Source organism: Pelodiscus sinensis, chromosome 28 (genome assembly GCF_049634645.1).
Source record: "Pelodiscus sinensis isolate JC-2024 chromosome 28, ASM4963464v1, whole genome shotgun sequence".
NCBI lineage: Eukaryota > Metazoa > Chordata > Testudines > Trionychidae > Pelodiscus > Pelodiscus sinensis.
In genome coordinates, this window is record NC_134738.1 from 5403737 (window position 1) to 5424001 (window position 20265).

A 20265-nucleotide genomic window follows, 5' to 3' on the forward strand; every position below is an offset into this window, starting at 1 on the left:
AAAAGCACTGACACGAGATCTTACACGAGATCGTCAGTGCTTTTGCGGAAATTCAAGCGGCCAGTGTAAACAGCTGGCAAGTTTTTCCAGAAAAGCAGCTGCTTTTGCGGAAAAAGTGGCCAGTCTAGACACAGCCCCCATGTTCCTCCACCCAGCGGCCTGCTCAAGCCACCCTCGCCGGCACAGAGAGCATGTGGCCGGAGGGATCCTGGGGACCCAGCTGCTGCCTCTTGGGGAGGTGCCCCCCAGAGAACCCCTCCGGGCAGTGCCTGCCGGAGCACAGCGCTGAGTGTAGACGGGCTCTGGGGCGGAGGGACATCTGCTCCCGATGCAGCGGGTGCACCAGCTGCTGCCCTGCAGGGCCTGGCCCAGTGGCTCCAGCAGCGGGGCAGCCAGGCCAGACCCGAGCGGGCAGGGTCGCCCTGCGCCCAGGCTGGGGGCTCGGTTTTGGGGGGCAGATACAGCGCCCAGCACACCCCACGGGCATGGCGCCGGGCGCTGCAGGAGCTCCAGGGGTCCCCCCCACACTCCTTTGGTGCTGCTGGGACAGCCACGGGGGCGGTGCACACGGGACTCAGGGCGGGGGGTCCCCATGCGGGGGGGGCGCATGAGGGGGCGGGGGGCCACGGGGTGCGCCGAATGGTCTGTGCGGGGGGGGGGCTGGTCGGGGGGGCGGGGGCTGCAGACTCGGGGAGCCCCGGGGCGGCTCTCGCGGCTCGGCCGGGCGGGGCCGGGGGCGGGTCTCGGGGCCGGCGCGGCCGCTCTCGGCGCGGGGCGAGGCGGGGGCCGATGGACGCGGGGCCGGAGGCGGAGCGGGGCCCGGCCTGGGGCGGCTGCCGGCCGGGGGGGCGGCTCGACTTGAGCCACGGCTTCGTGCGGCACATCCGGCGCAACCAGATCGCCAGGTACCGGGACCGCCCAGCCCTGCCCCCCCGGAACCCCCCAGCATTGCTCCCCCGGCACCGGGACCCCCCCCAGCATTGCTCCCCCCGGCACCGGGACCCCCCAGCCCTGCCCCCCCGGCACCCCCCCAGCATTGCTCCCCCGGAACCCCCCAGCATTGCTCCCCCCGGCACCGGGACCCCCCCAGCCCTGCCCCCCCGGAACCCCCCCAGCATTGCTCCCCCCGGCACCGGGACCGCCCAGCCCTGCCCCCCCGGAACCCCCCAGCATTGCTCCCCCGGAACCCCCCAGCATTGCTCCCCCCGGCACCGGGACCCCCCAGCCCTGCCCCCCCGGCACCGGGACCCCCCCAGCATTGCTCCCCCCCGGCACCGGGACCCCCCCAGCATTGCTCCCCCGGAACCCCCCCAGCATTGCTCCCCCCGGCACCGGGACCCCCCAGCCCTGCCCCCCCGGAACCCCCCCAGCATTGCTCCCCCCGGCACCGGGACCCCCCAGCCCTGCCCCCCCGGCACCGGGACCGCCCAGCCCTGCCCCCCCGGAACCCCCCAGCATTGCTCCCCCCGGCACCGGGACCCCCCAGCCCTGCCCCCCCGGCACCCCCCCAGCATTGCTCCCCCCGGCACCGGGACCCCCCAGCCCTGCCCCCCCGGAACCCCCCCAGCATTGCTCCCCCGGAACCCCCCCAGCATTGCTCCCCCCGGCACCGGGACCCCCCCCCGGAACCCCCCCAGCATTGCTCCCCCGGAACCCCCCAGCATTGCTCCCCCCGGCACCGGGACCGCCCAGCCCTGCCCCCCCGGCACCCCCCCAGCATTGCTCCCCCCGGGACCGCCCAGCCCTGCCCCCCCCGGAACCCCCCCAGCATTGCTCCCCCCGGCACCGGGACCCCCCAGCCCTGCCCCCCCGGAACCCCCCCAGCATTGCTCCCCCCGGCACCGGGACCCCCCAGCCCTGCCCCCCCGGCACCGGGACCGCCCAGCCCTGCCCCCCCGGAACCCCCCCAGCATTGCTCCCCCCGGCACCGGGACCCCCCAGCCCTGCCCCCCCGGGACCGCCCAGCCCTGCCCCCCCGCACCCCCCCCAGCATTGCTCCCCCCCGGCACCGGGACCGCCCAGCCCTGCCCCCCCGGCACCCCCCCAGCATTGCTCCCCCCGGCACCGGGACCGCCCAGCCCTGCCCCCCCGGAACCCCCCCAGCATTGCTCCCCCGGAACCCCCCCAGCATTGCTCCCCCCGGCACCGGGACCCCCCAGCCCTGCCCCCCGGAACCCCCCCAGCATTGCTCCCCCCGGCACCGGGACCCCCCAGCCCTGCCCCCCCGGCACCGGGACCACCCAGCCCTGCCCCCCCGGAGCCCCCCCAGCATTGCTCCCCCCCGGCACCGGGACCCGCCCAGCCCTGCCCCCCCGGCACCCCCCCAGCATTGCTCCCCCCGGCACCGGGACCGCCCAGCCCTGCCCCCCCGGAACCCCCCCAGCATTGCTCCCCCGGAACCCCCCCAGCATTGCTCCCCCGGCACCGGGACCCCCCAGCCCTGCCCCCCCGGAACCCCCTCAGCATTGCTCCCCCCGCACCGGGACCCCCCAGCCCTGCCCCCCCGGAACCCCCCCAGCATTGCCCCCCCGGCACCGGGACCCCCCAGCCCTGCCCCCCGGAACCCCCCCAGCATTGCTCCCCCGGCACCGGGACCCCCCAGCCCTGCCCCCCCGGAACCCCCCCAGCATTGCTCCCCCCGGCACCGGGACCGCCCAGCCCTGCCCCCCCGGAACCTCCCCAGCATTGCTCCCCCCCGGCACCGGGACCGCCCAGCCCTGCCCCCCCCGGAACCCCCCCAGCATTGCCCCCCCCGGCACCGGGACTGCCCAGCCCTGCCCCCCCGAACCCCCCCAGCATTGCTCCCCCCCGGCACCGGGACCCCCCAGCCCTGCCCCCCCGGAACCCCCCCAGCATTGCTCCCCAGAACCCCCCCAGCATTGCTCCCCCCGGCACCGGGACCCCCCAGCCCTGCCCCCCGGAACCCCCCCAGCATTGCCCCCCGGCACCGGGACCCCCCAGCCCTGCCCCCCCGGAACCCCCCCAGCATTGCTCCCCCCGGCACCGGGACCCCCCAGCCCTGCCCCCCCGGAACCCCCCCAGCATTGCCCCCCCGGCACCGGGACTGCCCAGCCCTGCCCCCCCGGAACCCCCCCAGCATTGCTCCCCCCCGGCACCGGGACCCCCCAGCCCTGCCCCCCCGGAACCCCCCCAGCATTGCTCCCCCAGAACCCCCCCAGCATTGCTCCCCCCGGCACCGGGACCCCCCAGCCCTGCCCCCCCGGAACCCCCCCAGCATTGCCCCCCCGGCACCGGGACCCCCCAGCCCTGCCCCCCCGGAACCCCCCCAGCATTGCTCCCCCCGGCACCGGGACCCCCCAGCCCTGCCCCCCCGGAACCCCCCCAGCATTGCTCCCCCCGGCACCGGGACCGCCCAGCCCTGCCCTCCCGGAACCTCCCCAGCATTGCTCCCCCCCGGCACCGGGACCGCCCAGCCCTGCCCCCCCGGAACCCCCCCAGCATTGCCCCCCCGGCACCGGGACCGCCCAGCCCTGCCCCCCCGGAACCCCTCCAGCATTGCTCCCCCCCGGCACCGGGACCCCCCAGCCCTGCCGCCCCGGAACTTCCCCCAGCCCTGCCCCCCCAGCCCCGGGACCCCCCAGCCCTACCCCCCCCCGCACCGGGACCCCCCCCAGCCCTGCCCCCCGGCACCGGGACCCCCCAGCCCTGCCCCCCGGAACCCCTCCAGCCCTGCCCCCCCGGCACCGGGACCCCCCAGCCCTGCCCCCCGGAACCCCCCCAGCCCTGCCCCCCCTGGCACCGGGACCGCCCAGCCCTGCCCCCCCGGCACCGGGACCGCCGCTAATCCTGCCCTCCCGTACCCCCTCAGCCCTGCCCCCTCCCCCAGTACTGGGACTGCCGCTAACCCTGCCCTCCCCAGTATCAGTACCCACCCCTGGTACATGTCCCCAATCCTGCACCTGGGTTTCCCGGCTACCGGGACCTGCCTCTAACTCTTTCCCCTCCCCCCCCAGGTACCAGTACCCGCCCCCCAATACCTGACCATAACCCTGCCCCCGGGACGTCTGTACCAGAGCCCTAGGTACACAGCCCCTGCCCCCCACCCCCATCTCCCGACACTGCATCTTGGACCCCTCCCCCCAGGTATGTGAACTCGGCTCAGGACCCTGCTTGTCCAGGATCCTGGTCCTTGCCCTCGGGGTCCCCAAGCGCACGTGGGGGCCCCCCAGCCCTGCCTGCATTGGGGAGTGGGACCCTAGAAGAGGTTTTGCTGACCCCACTGGGTGCAGGCTGGGGGTCGTGCCCACCCCCACTCTGGCACCTGGGGGTTGGGTCATTGGCTGGTACGTCTGCTCAGTGACGGAGCCTGGGGGGAGGGGACATGGGTCCCCAAAGTACTAATGTGAAGAGGGATGCCTGTGTGCAGGGCAAGGGAGATGCCTTCCCCCCACACCCCTCCGCAGATACCCTGGGGGGCACTGGAGAAGCGGGTAAGATGGGGCAGGTAACCCTCCCCCCCATCCTAGCACCAGCCCTTCCCCTGCCACAAGACGCATCCTAAAGATATTTTGCAAACCCGCCCCATGTGCACCCCCTGGCGTGGCGAATCAATGGCCCCTCCAGGCAGGCCTGCCCCACATCCAGCTGCAGCCTCAGGCCTCCTCTGGTCCCACCAGGGATGACTATGACCGGGAGATGAAGCAGGCCAAGGAGAAGGTGAAGAAGAGGCACACGCCGACCCCGCCCCGGCCTCGGAAGCCCGACCAGCCGGTGTACCACCCCTGCCGGAGAAGTGAGCACAGCGGCGCCAGGCCCTCGGTGCTCCTGCGGGGAGCAGAGGGGGCCGGGTACAACTAGTGGGGCGCAGCCCTCGTTCGCGGGGGCTGCCTGGCATCCTTAACTCCTGTCTGAGCCAAGCCGTGGGGGAGGGGACAAGGGCAGGAGGCTGCTAGCACCGTGTCTGCACCATGGGTGCTGTAAGTGATGCATGGGGGGGGGGGTCACAGGCACCCCTAGACGAGTCGTGTGCCCCCTAAGATTTTAATTGCTGAAGCCGATGCGCTCAAATGCCCCCCCCCCCCCCCCCCCCCCAGCACAGGCTGCTCTGCAAGGCTCAGTGACTGGCCAGGCCCAGGGGACCAAGCCCCAGTCCTCTCCTTGGTCCCTGGCTGTGCCCCAGAGCAGGGGGTTAACGTCATGGTCCCTTCACCCCTGAACCAAATCTGAACCCCCACCGCTCCCCCCTGAGCCCCACCTGATCCCCTTTGAGCCCCGACCCCCCACCCGCTGAGGAGCCCCACCCCCTGATTCCCCACCCGCTCAGCCCCCACCTGCTCCCTGCTGAGTCCTCACGGGACCTGGCTCTGGGGCTCCCTGTAGCTGGTGCCCGTCCCACTCCACAGATGATCCTGACTGGCCACTTCTGCCTAGCAGGGTTCTGAGGGGCGTCGGGTCTGGGCTGAGGGAGCATCAGAGTGGGCAGGGGGCTGAGGGGCAGTGGGAGAGCGGGTGAGGGGCAACGGCAGAGCGGGCGGGGGCTGAGGGGCAGTGGGAGAGCGGGCGGGGGGGCCGAGGGGCAGAGGGAGAGCGGGCGGGGGGCTGAGGGGCAGTGGGAGAGCGGGAGGAGGGGCCGAGGGACAGAGGGAGAGCGGGCGGGGGGCTGAGGGGCAGTGGGAGAGCGGGCGGGGGGCTGTGGGGCAACGGCAGAGCAGGGGGGGCTTCAGGGCAGGACTGAGGGTCATTAGACCAAAGCCCCTTAAATTTGACAGGTTGCTGCGCCAGCCCCAGGCCCCTTGCGCTGTTCTCTGGGCGGGTGCACCCCTCACCCGCTCTCCTTTGCTCCAGGTCGAGCCGACGCAGCCTGCAGCCTGGAGTACGAGGGCTCCAGCGAGAGCAGCTCCAGCACCGAGCCAGAGCCCCGCGGCACAGAGCTCTTCTGCCTGGAGTACGAGGCCGACAGCGGCGAGGTCACCACGGTCATTGTGTGCCAGGTGTGCGCCCTTACGCCAGGCAGGGCTGGCAAGAGAACAGGGCAGCAAGGAGGGGTATCTCCTGGCAGGGGAGAATGGGAGCCAGTAGGAGGCGCTTTCCCCCTGGGCCAGAGAGCAGGGCAGGGACTCAGCAGGGGGCACTGGGCTGCAGGGGGTTGGGGCTCAGTTGGGGGGCTGGGCTGCAGGGGGGCTGCGTTCAGCAGAGGGGCTGAGCTGTGGGAGGCTCAGCAGGGGGCAGAGTCCCTCCATCCTGTTGGTATCTCCTGTTTTATTGCCCTGCTCTGATTCTTGGGGGGGGGGAGCAGTAGGGGGCACCAGCTGACCCCCCCCCCTTTTCCATCTCTGCTGCCAGCCCAGCAGCCCTTCCCTCCCGCAGCAGGGGCCTGGCAGGCAGAATGCACGGCAGAGGCTGCAGCCGGTGGGGGCTGGGGCCAGCACCGGCCTGTACAGACTCTCAGCTGCTCGCTCCGTGAGGCGGGCAGCCTGGGCGGATCCTGGAGCTGGCGGGTGGCAGGATGCAGCCTGGGCGGATCCTGGAGCTGGCGGGTGGCAGGATGCAGCCTGGGCGGATCCAGGAGCTGGCGGGTGGCAGGATGCCTGCTGACCTCTGCCCCTCTCGCTGTAGGACGACAGCCCCGAGGAGGTGACGGAGAAGGTCTGTGCCCGGAGCCCGCTGGAGCCGCTCCTGCGAGAGGCCCTGAGGGAGCGGGTGCAGGAAGAGCTGCAGAAGCGGCGGGCGAAGCGCTGAGATCCTGGGCAGCCATGTGGCCAGGAAGCCGTGTGCGGGGGGGAGCCGTGGCCCCCTGGCTGGGAGTCGGACGCTCTGGCCTCAGGGCAGTGGAAACGGCTGCTGAGCGGGTTTGTCTGCTGCTCTCCCGGCCATGCCCCAGAGCCGGCTGTAGGTACAGACGCTGAGCGTGGCGGCCAGGAGCTCCTGGGTACTGGGGCAGGTGCAGCGCTGGGGAGGGGCCTTGCCCTGCCTGGTCGGATCATGTGCGTGGGATTGGGGAACTGGTGCTCTGGTGCTGACGGCCCCATGAAGCCCCTCTGCCCCCCCAGGGTTTCCATCCTCTCCCAGCTGCCAGGGCTTTCCATTCCCCATCCCCCAGGTCCTCCTGCCTCCAGTCCCCCGGCTCCTCACCCACCTGCTCCCTGACTCCCACGGTCCCCATCCTCTTTCCCCCAACTCCTAGCCCCTGGGGTCCCCTCTCCTCTGGCCTGAGTTGCTCACCATCCTGGCTGCAGGACTGTGGCCCAGGCCCGGGGGCTCACACCCGGGCAGACTGGCTTAAGGAGCTCTGGCTGGTCAAAGGAGCCAGGCTGTGGCCAACACAGGACGTGGCAGCTGGGGCTTTAGCTGGAGGGTACCAGGGCTGGGCTGGGCCCTGACAGGGTTGCACGTACCGCACGCCCCACCCAGGCCGGAATGTGCCACAGAGACCTTTAGGGGATGCCCTGTGGCCTGGGTGGGGGAACCAGCCAAACCCCATTGGATCTGCTCTGCGCACATGGTGGAACTGCCCCCTCGGAGCCAGGCTGCGTGGGGCATCTCAGCTCTAGTGCCCGCTGGCCCTGAGGGACGTGAATGAGCCCTGTGCTCCAGGGCCGTGAGCAGCCAGGCCTGCCCCACGGAGCTCTCGGCAGCGGGAGCATGGGGGCCTGTGCTCGTGGCACCAATAAACGTGCTGACAAAACCGAATTGGGTGTGTAGTAACCAGCAAGTGGGTTGCCCTAGCCTGGACTGGGATCTCTGGGTCATGCCCTGGGGCAGATCTGGCCCCTCCCCCTTTGTCTCTGGGGCTGTAGGACCTGGATAGAGGATCTGACTCACCCTTGCCTCGCCTTTGAAATGGATGCATCTCATCAGCCTGGCCTGGCTCTCCTGAGTGGCAGCCCAGTGCTCTCACCACTGTGCCGTGCTGCCCTCCACATGGGATTTCCTCTGGCTGCTGACACAGCATCCAGCAGCTCTTCTTTCTATGGGATCCAAGAGACACTTTGCTTGGCATCCCGTGTTGGGACTAGTTGGGGATACTGAGGCACAGAGAGGCGGAGCTGGGTTCCTCCTGGGCCTGCTCTGGGGCACAGCGACTCAGCTGCTTCTCTGGAATAGTGGGGGGGGGGGTTGGCAGATGGGCCTGTGTGGAGAGTTGTGCCCTGAATGGATCCAGGCTCCCCCACCTCTGTGCAGCGGGTGTTACCGGGTCAGCTGAAGAGCACTTAGGGTGTCCTCATGGGGTGGCGCTGGCATCTCTCAGCTGGCCAGTCATGGCTGCCTTAGCCCCACAAACGTGTCTGTGCCTGGGACACTTCCCAAGGCCCCGCGCTGCCACTCGCAGTGGCCACAGATCGCAAAGCGCTTGCAATAGGCAGCAAGGAAACTGAGGCATGAGAAGGGGAAGCCCAAGGGTGACCCACAAACCAGCATCGGGTCTCCTTGGTCCCAGCCCTGTGCTCTGGCACCTGGCGTTCCCCAAAGGGAAGGGAAGGGAATAGCTGCCTTTCCTGCAAGGGGGTTGGGCCTCCTTGTCGCGGAGCGTGGCTGGGGCATATGGCCAAATGCTCCATCTGTCACGTGCTCCTGTGATGGGCTCTGCAGGGGGCCGGGAGCTCTGGGAGGCAGGCACCTTTGGGTGCCATTTACCAATCAGCGATTACAGCCCAAGTGTCTGAGCCAGACCCTGCCCCCAGCTGTGTCGCTGCGGCCTGCATGGACCTTCAGATCCTGCCACGTCAGTCTCCATTTTGAACCAGAAAGGGCATGGCCAGCCTCGTGGTTGTGAGGAAACCCGGACAATGTGAGCTGTGGGCTGGCACTGCCTGCCTGAGTCTGCAGAGCCTGGAGCCAGCGCTGAGAGCTGCCAGCGCCACATGGATCCCAGGGGACACTGACAGCGAAACCCTCGATGGCACTGAGGGTCCACGTCTGGTGCCACAATGCAGTTCCTTCAGGTGAGGGGATCCAAGCGTGGGGCAGAGCACAACACCCGCCAGGGGGCCTACAGGAGCCACGTTGCTTCCCAGCCTCCTGCAGGGCAGTCCCACCTCCAGGCTACAGTAGGGGAAACTGAGGCATGGAGCAGGGGAGGTCTGGGAGTCTGGCAGAGACGGGCCTGGAATCCTGGTTCCTGGTTCGCTCCCCCCCCAGACTCAGCTGCCAGTGACGTCCCTGCATCGCCACCCTGCTCCCGGGGGGAACACTGACACCCCACCCCCCCCCCCCGAGCTGGCTCAGTCCAGCATGACCGCCCCCTCCCCCACCATCGGACCGTCTAGCCACGCCCCTTCCCCGGGAGCCCCGCCCCAGCTGCCCGCGTTCTAGTGAGGGGCGTGGCCTGGCGTTCGGCACGTGCCGCGCTGCATGGCGGGAGTTGTGGTCCGGGGGCGGGGGCTCGGAAGCCACAGCTCCCGTCGGGCCTTGCGCGCCGCGGTCAGCTGGGCGGGGGCGGGGCCGTGCTGGCCCGATAAAGGTCCGTGTGGAGCCGGCGGCCGCGGCCAGAGCGGGTAAGAGACGCTCCCGGAGCCCGCCCCTGCCCTCGTGCCCGCGCACCCCGGCACCCCCCCCTCCCGTGCCCGGGCTCACTGCTCCCCCCCGTGTCCTCGACCCGCCCCGCCTCTGCCCCTCTCTGCCCCTCCCCCCCCCGCGTGGCTCTTGGGGTGAGCGTTCCTGGTCGTGTCCCTTCGTGAGACAGCAGCGAGGCCCAGTGGTTAGAGCGTGGGGGTGGGGAGCCAAGACTCCTGGGTTCTCCTCCCAGCTCTGGCGCTTGCCCTGTGCCTCAGTTTCCCTGTCTGTAAAATGGATCCTTTTTTACCTCCCAGGGAGCAGGCGAATTCCGTGGGCCGGGGGCGCTGAGCACGGTGCCCCTCGTCCTTCCGCCCTGCGTGTTCTCAGTGGTGCGGGCAGGGCTCTGTGTTACCGTAGGGTTTGTCCCCCTCGGCCACCTCCCGCCTGGGGCGCGCCATGGCTGTCGCATGCGGGACCTGCCTCAGGGCTCCGACAGACCCGCAAGAAAAGCAGAATTCCCTGGTTTCCAGATCCGGTTAATACTGGTTGGGCGGGAGCTGGCCACGCCCAGGGGAGCACGTTGCAATGTGGCAAGGGAGCTGGTGCCATTAACTGGCACGATTTACCAGCTGCCTAGCGTCCAGGCCAGCCACTGCCTGTAGCTCCATCGGGCCAGGCAGCTCTCTGCGGGCTGTGCAGCCCAGCTCCCGCAGGCAGCCCCTCTCTGGTGGGTGACCGTGTTGCTGGTGGGGGTGTGGAGAAGCCAGGGCCTCCTGGCCAGCCCCGGCATCTCGGCTGCTTCTGTCAGGACCATATCTGGCTAAGCCCAGGGCCAGGAACCGGTTTTGCTGGAACAAGTCTGAAAACCCTGAGCAATCCAGCTGTGGCAGGAGGGGTGTGGCTGAATGAAATGTTGGTTTCTGGGTCCCGTGGGCCTTGGCCGGAAACAAGGCCCTAGCTCTGACAGTGGGATGGGAGACAAAGCCTTCCCACTCTGGGCAGCCAGCTTGTCAGGTAAATGACCATCCCCTCCAGGCGCTGGCTGCCTCGCTGCTAGGTGGGGCAGGGCCAGTGGGCCAAGGCGGGGAGGTGCTGCATCAGGATGTGGCAATGCAGCCGCAGCGCCAAGCAGGGCAGCTCCCAGCCGGGTCTGCAGCTGCCATGTGCCCTGAGGGGAGCGAGACTGGAGGATCTGCCCCACTACCCTGTGCCACTCAGCAGGGTCCCTGCATTGGCAGGCGCTGTGCTCTGGCTGCAGGCCGGGTGTGGGGAGCAGCATGGCCCGGGGCCTGGGGATTCCTGGCTCGGAGGGGGATGGGGAACACCTGCTGTCCAAGGACTGTGGCTGGTGGAGGGAAGCCGTCCCCACCACAGGCTCCCAGGCAGCTGTGCCCCCTCCACCAGTGGGTCTGGCTGCTATTGACACTCTCCCCCTCTTTTCCAGGCAGGTGCCTTCTGATGGTTTCGAGTGGAGGCCTCGGGTTGTAGCTGGGGCTCCCCCATCCCCCCCTTCTCCTCTCTGTGGCTCCCCCTCCCCCCACATGCTCCATACCTGGACTCACTAATGACAGCCTGGATCATCCTCCCCATCAGCCTCTCCACTTTCTCCATCACCGGGATATGGATCGTGTAAGCAGCTGCTTTGCTCGGGTTGACACGGAGACCGGAGGCCTGGCTCTGGCAACCTCAGCCAAAGCCGTGTGCCTGGCCCAGGAGGGGCTGGTTCCTGCTTCTCTGTGGGCTAACGACCCCTTTAGTAGTCTCCTCTGCTGGGAACTGACTCTTGGGTTCCCTCCAGTGCTGCCCCACTCTCCGGTGTGACTGGCGGCCAGTGCCCTGCTGGCCAGCCCTGTGCTCCACTGTGTCCCTGGTCCAGCTTGTGACTGGGGTTCTGTGGGGCTTGTACAGGGAGCAGATTCCTTTGTCATGGGGCTGCGGAAGGGACCCCTGGAGTAGGTACTTGGGGAGGGGCGGATGCCAGTTCCAGTGCAAGGGGCACCTCTGGGCCCTGCCCCTCTGATCAGGTGCCAAACTAGTGCAAGCTGGGTGGGGACCCTGAGTAGCCAGGCCGTGTTAGTGCCCCGTGGGCCTGGCCCGCATCCTGCTGCCCACACCCCGGGGCCTTCCCTTGCCGCACTGATCCAGACAGTGTGGGCGGTGGAGGGTTAACGGTGTCCCTTAGGTGGGGCTCAGCCAGAACTGGACCCCCTGCCAGCCAGGTGAGTGGCCCTAGGGTCAGAGTGCTCAGGGCCCCTGTGGGGGTGTCCCCGCGAGGGCCCTGGACTTGCCCAGGCCCTGCCAGTGACCAGCCAAGCTGGGCGGGTCCCGCTCTGAACGCTGCCCATGGCAGGCTCTGCACAGCTGCCTGCAAACGCGCCCCTGTCCTTGCATCTGCCTCCCGGGTGTCCTTAGCTCACCCTGCAGTACCAGGCTCCTTCCACTGGGGGGACCCTACTCGGCCACGCGGGCAGAGCCAGGTGCCCCCAAGTGCAGGGTTGGGGGGGGGGGGGCTTGCAGAGCTGCCCACGATCTGGGTGGGAATTCAGACCCCGCTGGAGCCAGCTGCTGCCTCGCCCCCGTGGAGCCTGCTGGTGCCAGCTGGCCCCAGGGACCCCTGCCCTGCGCTGGCATCAAAGCCTGTCGCTGAAGCTGAGCGGCCCTGCAGGGCCGGGCCCGATGGTCACGTTGCTCTAGGTGGCCAGGCAGCGGCTCAGCTCCTGCACCTTGCAGCCGGGCCTGCGGGCGGGACAGCAGGGCGAGCAGCGCTGGGCCGCTGGGGTAGGTGGCTCCAGGGAAGCCCTTGCGCTCGGCCTTGCCGAAGGCGACACCTGGGAGCATCCTCTGCCCCAGCTGGCACATGGCCATGCCCTGGGGGGACGGCCAAGCCGATCCCAGTCCCCGTTCTCCTGCAGGGATTGGTGCTGGAGTTGTTGGCTGCAGCAAGCACCGGAGAACGGAGCTTTGCTTGGTTCCCCCAGCCAAGCAGGGAGGGAGGAGGCTCAGGCAGTGGGGTGTCTGGTCTGCGTGGCACAACAGGCACGGGCTAGCACTGCCAGGTCTCGGCTTGGTGCCACCAGGCTGGCCTTCCCAGAACTGCCCATTCCAGCACCCCCATGGTTCGGGTGGGGGGTGTAATTTGGGCTCCCCTGCAGAGGCTGGGGAGGTAAGAAGGCTCCTATGGGGGGGGGGCGTTTCTTCTGCTAGTGGGGGTCAGGCTTGACCTGGGCTCTGCTCCCCGCAGCTACGCCATGGCAGTGATGAACCAGCACGTGTGCCCCGTCGAGAACTGGTGAGTGGCAGCCCCCTTCGCTGGATGTGCCCAGGCAGCCTCTGCCAAGCGCCGCCCCTCTGGGTGCCCCACCCTGCAGTCCAGCCCCCCAGGCCGTGGGAGCTGCTTGTGCCCAGATGGGCCAGGGCGCCAGCTGGCCTGGCTGTAACCTGCCCACCTGCGGCAGCCGTGTGCACAGGGCTCGCTGGTGGGGGAACGGGTCCCTCTGTGGCTTATGGGCAGCCGTAGACCCCAGGGTGGGGGGGCTATGCCCAGGGCTGGGTGCTAGGACAGTCCTCCTGCCCTAGGGTGTGGCAGGGCGGGTCAGTCCTGCCCCAATTCCCTGCACTGGGCTGTTCGGCCCCTTTCACCCCCCGCCCTTGCCAATCGGTTTCAGGTCTACAACGAGTCCTGCTCCTCCAGCCCTGCCATGCCTGGCTCCCCCAAGAGCTGCTGCACCCTGGAGGACGTGCCTCTGATCAGGTGAGGCTGAAGGGGGGTTGTGTGATCCCGGCTGGAGGCGCTGACAGGCAGCTCTGCCCGGGCAGCCCGTGCACGTGTCACTGGGGGCTGAGGGTGGGGGCACCGCAGGGGCAGCAGGCCTGGCCTCGCTGGGTGCCCAGAGCCCTCGGGTGGCATGTGCTGCAATGCCCCACGGCTCGGGGCAGCCCCCCAACCAGTCAGCCCCACCTGAGCTGCGGCCGTCCACCGAGGGCACGAACAGCATGTATGGGGGGGGGGGGGCGCGCGCTGTGTGTCGCGTCCGGCTGCCAGGCCCAGAGGGGTGCTGGCCGGGGTCACACCCACCAGGGCTGTGGCACGGGGTGTGTGCTGCTCCCATCGCGGCCCAGCTTTGCTGCCTGCTTTCTCCTTGCCCTGCAGCAAGTGCGGCACCTACCCCCCTGAGAGCTGCCTCTTCAGCCTCATCGGGAACGTCGGGGCTTTCATGGGTGAGTGGCTGCCCCGGCCTGCTGCTCTTCTCCCGGCGCTGCATCTGCTCCAGGCCGGCGGTGGGGGGGGAAACCGTGAGTGCTGGGAACATCTCTGCACGTGGGCCAGGCTGGGGGGGCGCGTACGAGTCTCACCCTGGCTGCCAGCCCCCCCTTACGGTATTCATGGGACCCCAGCTCCCCACCCTGGAGTTCTCAACCGCCGGCCCCGGGGACGCTCCGCGCCAGCAGCCTGCTCGGGGGACCCGGGCGATTCAGAGGGTGGCAGAGCAGACGGCTCTCCGGGCTGTGGGGCTCCCGCTGGGGTCCCCGTGGGCCACTAGCCATACGCACGGCGAGGGCGCCTGCTGTAGCTTTCCTGGCCTGCTGCCTTGCCCTGGGTCTGCGGAGGCTGGTCCGTGGGCAGCCTGGCTTGGAGGGCTGTTCCCAGCCCCATGCCTCTGCAGCTGGAGCCCTGTGGGGGCAGCCCCGGGTCCCTGCCCCACTAAGGGCCTGTCTCTCTGCAGTGGTGCTGATCTGCCTGCTGCGCTACGGGCAGCTCCTTGAGCAGAGCCACCGCTCCTGGGTCAACACGACGGCGCTGGTCGCGGGCTGCCACCAACGCCGCCGGCCTTGTGGTGGTCGGCAACTTCCAGGTGGGCCCTGCACAGCCCTGGCCCCCTCACCCCCCCCCCCTTGCCAATGGGATGCCCATTGCTGGGGACTCAGGGCTGGAGGGGCCTGCGGGGCAGGCTCAGTGCTGGGGGGGGCAAGGGGCAGGGAGGGGCTGACTCAGTGCTGGAGGGGGGAGCTGGAGGGATCAGCTCAGTGCTGGGGGGGGCACTGGAGGGGCCAAGGGGCACAGGGGCTGGGTCAGGGCTGGGGGGGGCCAGAGGGGCTGGCTCAGTGCTGGGGGGGTGCACTGGAGGGGCCAAGGGGCAGGGAGGGGCCGGCTCAGTGCTGGGGGGGTGCACTGGAGGGGCCAAGGGGCAGGGAGGGGCAAGGCTCAGTGCTGGGGGGGTGCACTGGAGGGGCCAAGGGGCAGGGAGGGGCCAGCTCAGTGCTGGGGGGGTGCACTGGAGGGGCCAAGGGGCAGGGAGGGGCCGGCTCAGTGCTGGGGGGTGCACTGGAGGGGCCAAGGGGCAGGGAGGGGCCAGCTCAGTGCTGGGGGGGGGGGCCAAGGGGCAGGGAGGGGCCAGCTCAGTGCTGGGGGGGGGGGGCTGGAGGGGCCGGCTCAGTGCTGGGGGGGGGCTGGAGGGGCCAAGGGGCAGGGAGGGGCCAGCTCAGTGCTGGGGGAGGGCCAAGGGGCAGGGAGGGGCCAGCTCAGTGCTGGGGGAGGGCCAAGGGGCAGGGAGGGGCCAGCTCAGTGCTGGGGGGGCCGGCTCAGTGCTGGGGGGGGCTGGAGGGGCCAAGGGGCAGGGAGGGGCCGGCTCAGTGCTGGGGGGGGGCTGGAGGGGCCAAGGGGCAGGGAGGGGCCGGCTCAGTGCTGGGGGGGGGGCTGGAGGGGCCGGCTCAGTGCTGGGGGGGGGCTGGAGGGGCCAAGGGGCAGGAAGGGGCCGGCTCAGTGCTGGGGGGGGGGCTGGAGGGGCCAAGGGGCAGGGAGGGGCCCAGCTCAGTGCTGGGGGGGGGGCTGAGGGGCCGGCTCAGTGCTGGGGGGGGCTGGAGGGGGCCAAGGGGCAGGAAGGGGCCGGCTCAGTGCTGGGGGGGGGCTGGAGGGGCCGGCTCAGTGCTGGGGTGTCCCTCCCTCTGTGCCAGGTGGACTACGCCAAGTCCCTGCACTACATGGGGGCAGGCATCGCCTTCCCTGCCGGGCTGCTCTTCGTCTGCCTCCAGTGCGTGCTCAACCTACCACGCGGCCGCCAGCCCCCTGGACGGCTGGATGGCGCATCTCCGCGTCTCGCTCACCGCCGTGGCCTTAATCTCCTTGGTCCTCAGTATCCTTCCAGCGGGGGATCCCGCGGCCCCCTTGCTGCCCGGCGGGCTGGGGCGCAGCACTGGGTCCTGCAGGCTGCCTGGGTGCCCTGGCTATCCGTGCATGGCGGTGCCAACAGCTATCGCCACTCTACTGCGATAGACAGGCAGCCCACAGAGCCCTGGCTGGGGGAAGGGTCAGGCTGGGGGGCGGGGAGCTGCTGCCCTGCATGCCCTCCCCTTCTGGACAGTATGGGGGGGTGCCTGGGCTGTATTGGTCCCTGCAAGTCACTAGGGGAGGGTTGGATCTGACTCCACCCCTGCAAGGGCCACACCCAGCTGGTGCCTTTCCTTAGCCACCCCCTAGGTGGCGTCTTCTTCATTCACGAGAGCCCCCTGCTGCAGCACCTGGCGGCTGTCTGCGAGTGGGTCTTCGTCATCGACATGCTGGTTTTCTACGGCACCTTCGCCTACGACTTCGGGGCCGTCTCCACCGACACGCTGGTGGCGGCGCTGCAGCAGGCCGGCAGCCGGGGCTGCAAGTCACCCGGGAGCAGCAGCACCTCCACCCACCTCAACTGCACCCCGGAGAGCATGGCCATGATCTGAGGGGGGCTCCTCTTTTGTACCAAAAAAGAGAATTTTTAAAGGAAAACCCAGGAGTAGGGCTGCACCGAATTAACCTGCCTGCGCCTCTGCCCAGTAGCAGCCAAAGGGAGCCCTGGCCTGGCCCCCAGGGGCTGTGGGGTGCCACTGCTCCTGGTGCTCCCCCAGTCCTAGCAGTGGGCAAAGGGCCGTTTCTCTGGGTAGCAGTTGGGTAGGTTTGTCTGTGGCGCTGGGTACAGGAGCAGGGCGAGCAGCCTGGGGCCAACCCAGCCCCACGCAGGCAGCGCCTCCCCCTGCCCCACTCATGCTGCTGTGGGCCTCTGGGGTGGGGCTGGCCTCATGCCCGCGGGCCTCTCCCTGTGCTGGTGGGGTGGGCTTGGCTGCAGGGCTGTCTGCTGATGTGTGTGTGGGGGGGCTCCCCAGCTCTGTATGTCAGGGCCCCCTCCCTCCTGGGCTGCCATGGCTGGGGATCAGCCCCCAGGAGCTGGGTTCTCCCCTCCCCCCACAGACAGCCCTGCCCCTCCCCTCCCCCCCCCCCCCCCAATCATGCTGGGAGGGGCATCTCCCCAGCAGTTATAGGGCAGGGCCCCCAGTCCCCTGTGATCTTGCTCTGAGCAGCCTGCCTGCCCTGCATGGGGGAGGGACCTGGAGCCAGGGCCCTAGGACTGCTGCTGGGAAGGGAAGAGGGAGCCGGTGCCAGGCAGGCAGCTAGCTGGGGCTCTTGCAGGGGCCAAGGCTGCAGGCCCAGGGCAGGGATCCTCCTGCCTGGCAATGAAAGACAGACCCCCACCCCCCCATCCTGGCCTTCCTCCCCCTACCTGCACCCTGGCAGTGACACCCCCAGCCCCACTGATGCCCCATAAACGCTCTGACAGAGGGAATTGGCTTTAATCAGCCTGGGGGGAGGCTGGCTGGTCAGTGCCCCGCCCACCCCGGCAGGGCCCCAGCGGCGGGAGGGGGACACGGGGCCGTTCTGGGCTGGCTGACCCACGGCTGTGGCTCCTGGGAGTGGCCCTGCCGAGGGAGCAGGGGATGCCGAGAGGGGTCCTGTCTAGCTCAGAGGCTGCCCCTGGGACCCAGGCCTGGAACGCACAATGGAGACCACTTGGTACCCGTCCCTGGTGTCACCCCCGGACACAGCCGGGCCCAGGATGTCCAGGGAAGGGGGGCCCAGGCTGTCCCCCTCAGGTGTACATGGCCCCGTGCAGGTACTCCAGCCGGTGCTCCCGCTGCTGCCGCCGCACCTGAAACAGGGGCAGGCGCTGGTGAAGGCAGCCCCACCCAGAGCATCGCCCCACCCAGCATGTGCCTCCCTGTGCTCCCCTCCCCCTCGGGGTGCAGCGAAAGGGGCTTTAGAGCACATCATTGTGGTGCCTGTCACACTCTGTGCCCCTCCCCCCGACACACCATCCGTGCAGCCAGACACGGCCCTGGGCCGCCGCCTCCGGCCTCCTCCCCTGGCACCGGGCCACGTGGACTCAGCGCAGGGCTGGCACGGCAGGGCACCGGCAGAGCCACCAGGGACGGGAAGGCCTGGCCCTGCTCCAGCCGCAACAGGCCTTGAGCGGAGCCCTGCAGGGGACCCCACTGCCCACCCCGGCTCCCGCATGGCCAGCGGCTGCCAGGCGCCCACCTTGTCCTTCTTGTACTCCTCGTACTCCGGGTCGTCCGTGGGCAGCTCCTGGCGGCACAGGGGGCAGGAGTTGGTCTGGGGAGAGGAAGGAACTTGCTGATAATGTCCCCTCGCGTGCCCTGTGTGCCCCGGTCTCTTCCAGGGGCCCAGGTACGGGTGGGGCTGCCGTGGGTGGGCAGGGGAAGCCCAGCTGGTCCTGGGGGTGCCCCCTGCACCTACCTTGCCCAGCCAGGGCAGGATGCAGCCCGAGTGGAAGAGGTGCTCACAGGGCATCTTCTTGGCGCCCTCGTCCTCCTCGAACTCCAGCAGGCAGACGGGGCATTTCAGCCCTTTGTCTGGGCGGGGGGCGGGAGAGAAACGCATCAGGCTGGTCCAGTCCCAGGCAGGTCAGGCCTGCTCCCGGCGCTCCAGGGAAATGGGCACCAGGCGTCCCGCCGGAGCGCCGAGATCCAGCATGGACCCAGCCCACAGGGAACGGCCGCCCCACGGGGCCACGCTGGCGGGGGGCAGCAAAGCATCCCTGTGGGCCCGAGTGGGCGGTGGCGTTTCAATGCCCCCCCCCCCCCCCGTGGGGCTGCAGGTCAGGCCGCAGGGGCACCAAGAGCAGCTCTCACCCGCCTGGGCGGCGGTCACCCGCACGGTGGGCAGGCTCAGCACGGCGAGCCGGGCGGCCGGCGGGGGCAGCCTCTGATCCCAGTCGCTGAAGTCCACCGAGCCCAGGTCGATCTGCTGCCCGCTCAGCAGCGTCCTGCGGGGACAGGCTGGACAGTGGGCAGGCCAGGGGGGCAGCTGGGTCGTGCAGTGACCCCCCCCCGGGCTCCTGCAGTGGGCTCCCCTGGGGGCCTTCCAGACCCCTCTCCTCCTTCCTCCCTGGCCCGCCCCCCCCCATTCTCCTCCCCCCTGGGCGGGGGCTCCCTGTCCCAGACCCCCCCCCCCCGTTCTCCTCCCCCCCGGGTGGGGGCTCCCTGTCCCAGACCCCCCCCCCGTTCTCCTCCCCCCCGGGTGGGGGCTCCCTGTCCCAGACCCCCCCTGTTCTCCTCCCCCCAGGGCGGGGGCTCCCTGTCCCAGACCCCCCCGTTCTCCTCCCCCCCCGGGTGGGGGCTCCCTGTCCCAGACCCCCCCGTTCTCCTCCCCCCCGGGTGGGGGCTCCCTGTCCCAGACCCCCCCCCGTTCTCCTCCCCCCCGGGTGGGGGCTCCCTGTCCCAGACCCCCCCGTTCTCCTCCCCCCGGGTGGGGGCTCCCTGTCCCAGACCCCCCCGTTCTCCTCCCCCCCGGGTGGGGGCTCCCTGTCCCAGACCCCCCCCCGTTCTCCTCCCCCCCGGGCGGGGGCTCCCTGTCCCAGACCCCCCCCGTTCTCCTCCCCCCCGGGCGGGGGCTCCCTGTCCCAGACCCCCCCCGTTCTCCTCCCCCCCGGGCGGGGGCTCCCTGTCCCAGACCCCCCCCGTTCTCCTCCCCCCCGGGTGGGGGCTCCCTGTCCCAGACCCCCCCCGTTCTCCTCCCCCCCGGGCGGGGGCTCCCTGTCCCAGACCCCCCCCGTTCTCCTCCCCCCAGGGCGGGGGCTCCCTGTCCCAGCCCCCCCGGGCGGGGGCCCCACCTGGCGAGCTCCAGCAGGGCGCGCTCGGGCTCGCCGGGCTCGCAGTTGTGCTCCTCGAAGTACGAAGCCATCGGGGCCAGTGACTCGGCCCGGCCCAATGGCCTCGCGAGACGGGCCGCGCCAGCCAATCCCCGCGGTCGGGGGCGGGGCTGGATGGGGAAGTAGCCGGGCAACTAATCGCCGATTGGCAGGCGCAAGTCACGAGGACGCAGCCCGCAGCCAATCGGGACGCGCCATGGGAAGAAGGGCGGTGACTCGAACAGGACCTGCCTGAGCCCCGCCCGGGACAGCGCTGGAAGCGGGGCTCAGAGGGCGCCGCCCCGTTGGCGCTCACAGCGGGGGCACTGTGCTGGTGGCGTTCACAGCATGGGGGCGCTCGCAGCGGAAGGGGGGGCACTGCCCTGGTGGCGCTCACATTGGGGGGGTGGGGGGCTCACAGCGGGGGGGGAGCACTGCCCTGGTGGCGCTCACAGCATGGTGGCACTCACATTGGGGGGTGGGGGGCTCACAGCAGGGGGGGGAGCACTGCCCTGGTGGTGCTCACAGCATGGTGGCACTCACATTGGGGGGTGGGGGGCTCACAGCAGGGGGGGAGCACTGCCCTGGTGGCGCTCACTGCATGGTGGCACTCACATTGGGGGGTGGGGGGCTCCTAGCATGGGGCTGCTCACAGCGAGGGGGCACTGCCCCCGTGTTGTTCATAGCGGGAGGGTAGTCACAAGATTGGGGAGGCACCAACCTGGGGCACTCATGGCCTGAGGGGGGGCCCTGCCTTGGGGAGCACACAGTTGAGGGTGAGGCACTGCTGTGGGGAAGCTCACAGTTCATTCAGCCTCAGGATCACTTTCTCCTGTGCTATGGGGGCCCG

General features: G+C 70.3%; 3 protein-coding genes across 3 annotated transcripts; 2 read left to right on the plus strand and 1 right to left on the minus strand.

The window, feature by feature from the left end:
* Nucleotides 1–642: 642 nt before the first annotated feature.
* Nucleotides 643–7650, plus strand: C28H2orf68 (chromosome 28 C2orf68 homolog). The gene is made up of 4 exons (XM_075910788.1): nt 643–905; nt 4638–4753; nt 5806–5951; nt 6577–7650. The coding sequence occupies exons 1-4, from the start codon at nt 790–792 to the stop codon at nt 6697–6699; spliced, it is 501 nt and encodes a 166-aa protein (XP_075766903.1). The 5' UTR covers nt 643–789; the 3' UTR covers nt 6700–7650.
* A 1650-nt stretch (nt 7651–9300) lies between these two features.
* Nucleotides 9301–16223, plus strand: TMEM150A (transmembrane protein 150A). Its single transcript, XM_075910793.1, is given in 10 exon segments — nt 9301–9455; nt 10901–11085; nt 12698–12749; nt 13122–13207; nt 13607–13674; nt 14181–14269; nt 14271–14309; nt 15409–15495; nt 15497–15587; nt 15932–16223. Coding segments are annotated over 9 exon segments (819 nt in total). The 5' UTR covers nt 9301–9455; nt 10901–11020; the 3' UTR covers nt 16174–16223.
* Nucleotides 16224–17039: 816 nt separating this feature from the next.
* On the minus strand, nt 17040–19551 carry RNF181 (ring finger protein 181). Its single transcript, XM_075910789.1, has 5 exons — nt 19398–19551; nt 18418–18551; nt 18023–18138; nt 17804–17878; nt 17040–17414 (listed from the first exon to the last, which is right to left on the minus strand). Exons 1-5 carry the CDS (start codon nt 19466–19468, stop codon nt 17355–17357), a joined length of 456 nt encoding a protein of 151 aa, XP_075766904.1. The 5' UTR covers nt 19469–19551; the 3' UTR covers nt 17040–17354.
* Nucleotides 19552–20265: the final 714 nt, after the last annotated feature.

What these genes read in the sequence shown, in the direction of transcription:
- RNF181 (XM_075910789.1), bottom strand. Translation starts at nt 19,468, where the DNA reads ATGGCTTCGTACTTCGAGGAGCACAACTGCGAGCCCGGCGAGCCCGAG. An exon ending in GCCCTGCTGGAGCTCGCCAG is followed by an intron (nt 18,552 to 19,397) that starts GTGGGGCCCCCG and finishes CTGTCCCCGCAG; the next exon opens with GACGCTGCTGAGCGGGCAGC. An exon ending in GGTGACCGCCGCCCAGGCGG is followed by an intron (nt 18,139 to 18,417) that starts GTGAGAGCTGCT and finishes CCCCCCGCCCAG; the next exon opens with ACAAAGGGCTGAAATGCCCC.
- C28H2orf68 (XM_075910788.1), top strand. Translation starts at nt 790, where the DNA reads ATGGACGCGGGGCCGGAGGCGGAGCGGGGCCCGGCCTGGGGCGGCTGC. An exon ending in GTACCACCCCTGCCGGAGAA is followed by an intron (nt 4,754 to 5,805) that starts GTGAGCACAGCG and finishes CCTTTGCTCCAG; the next exon opens with GTCGAGCCGACGCAGCCTGC. An exon ending in CCACGGTCATTGTGTGCCAG is followed by an intron (nt 5,952 to 6,576) that starts GTGTGCGCCCTT and finishes CTCTCGCTGTAG; the next exon opens with GACGACAGCCCCGAGGAGGT.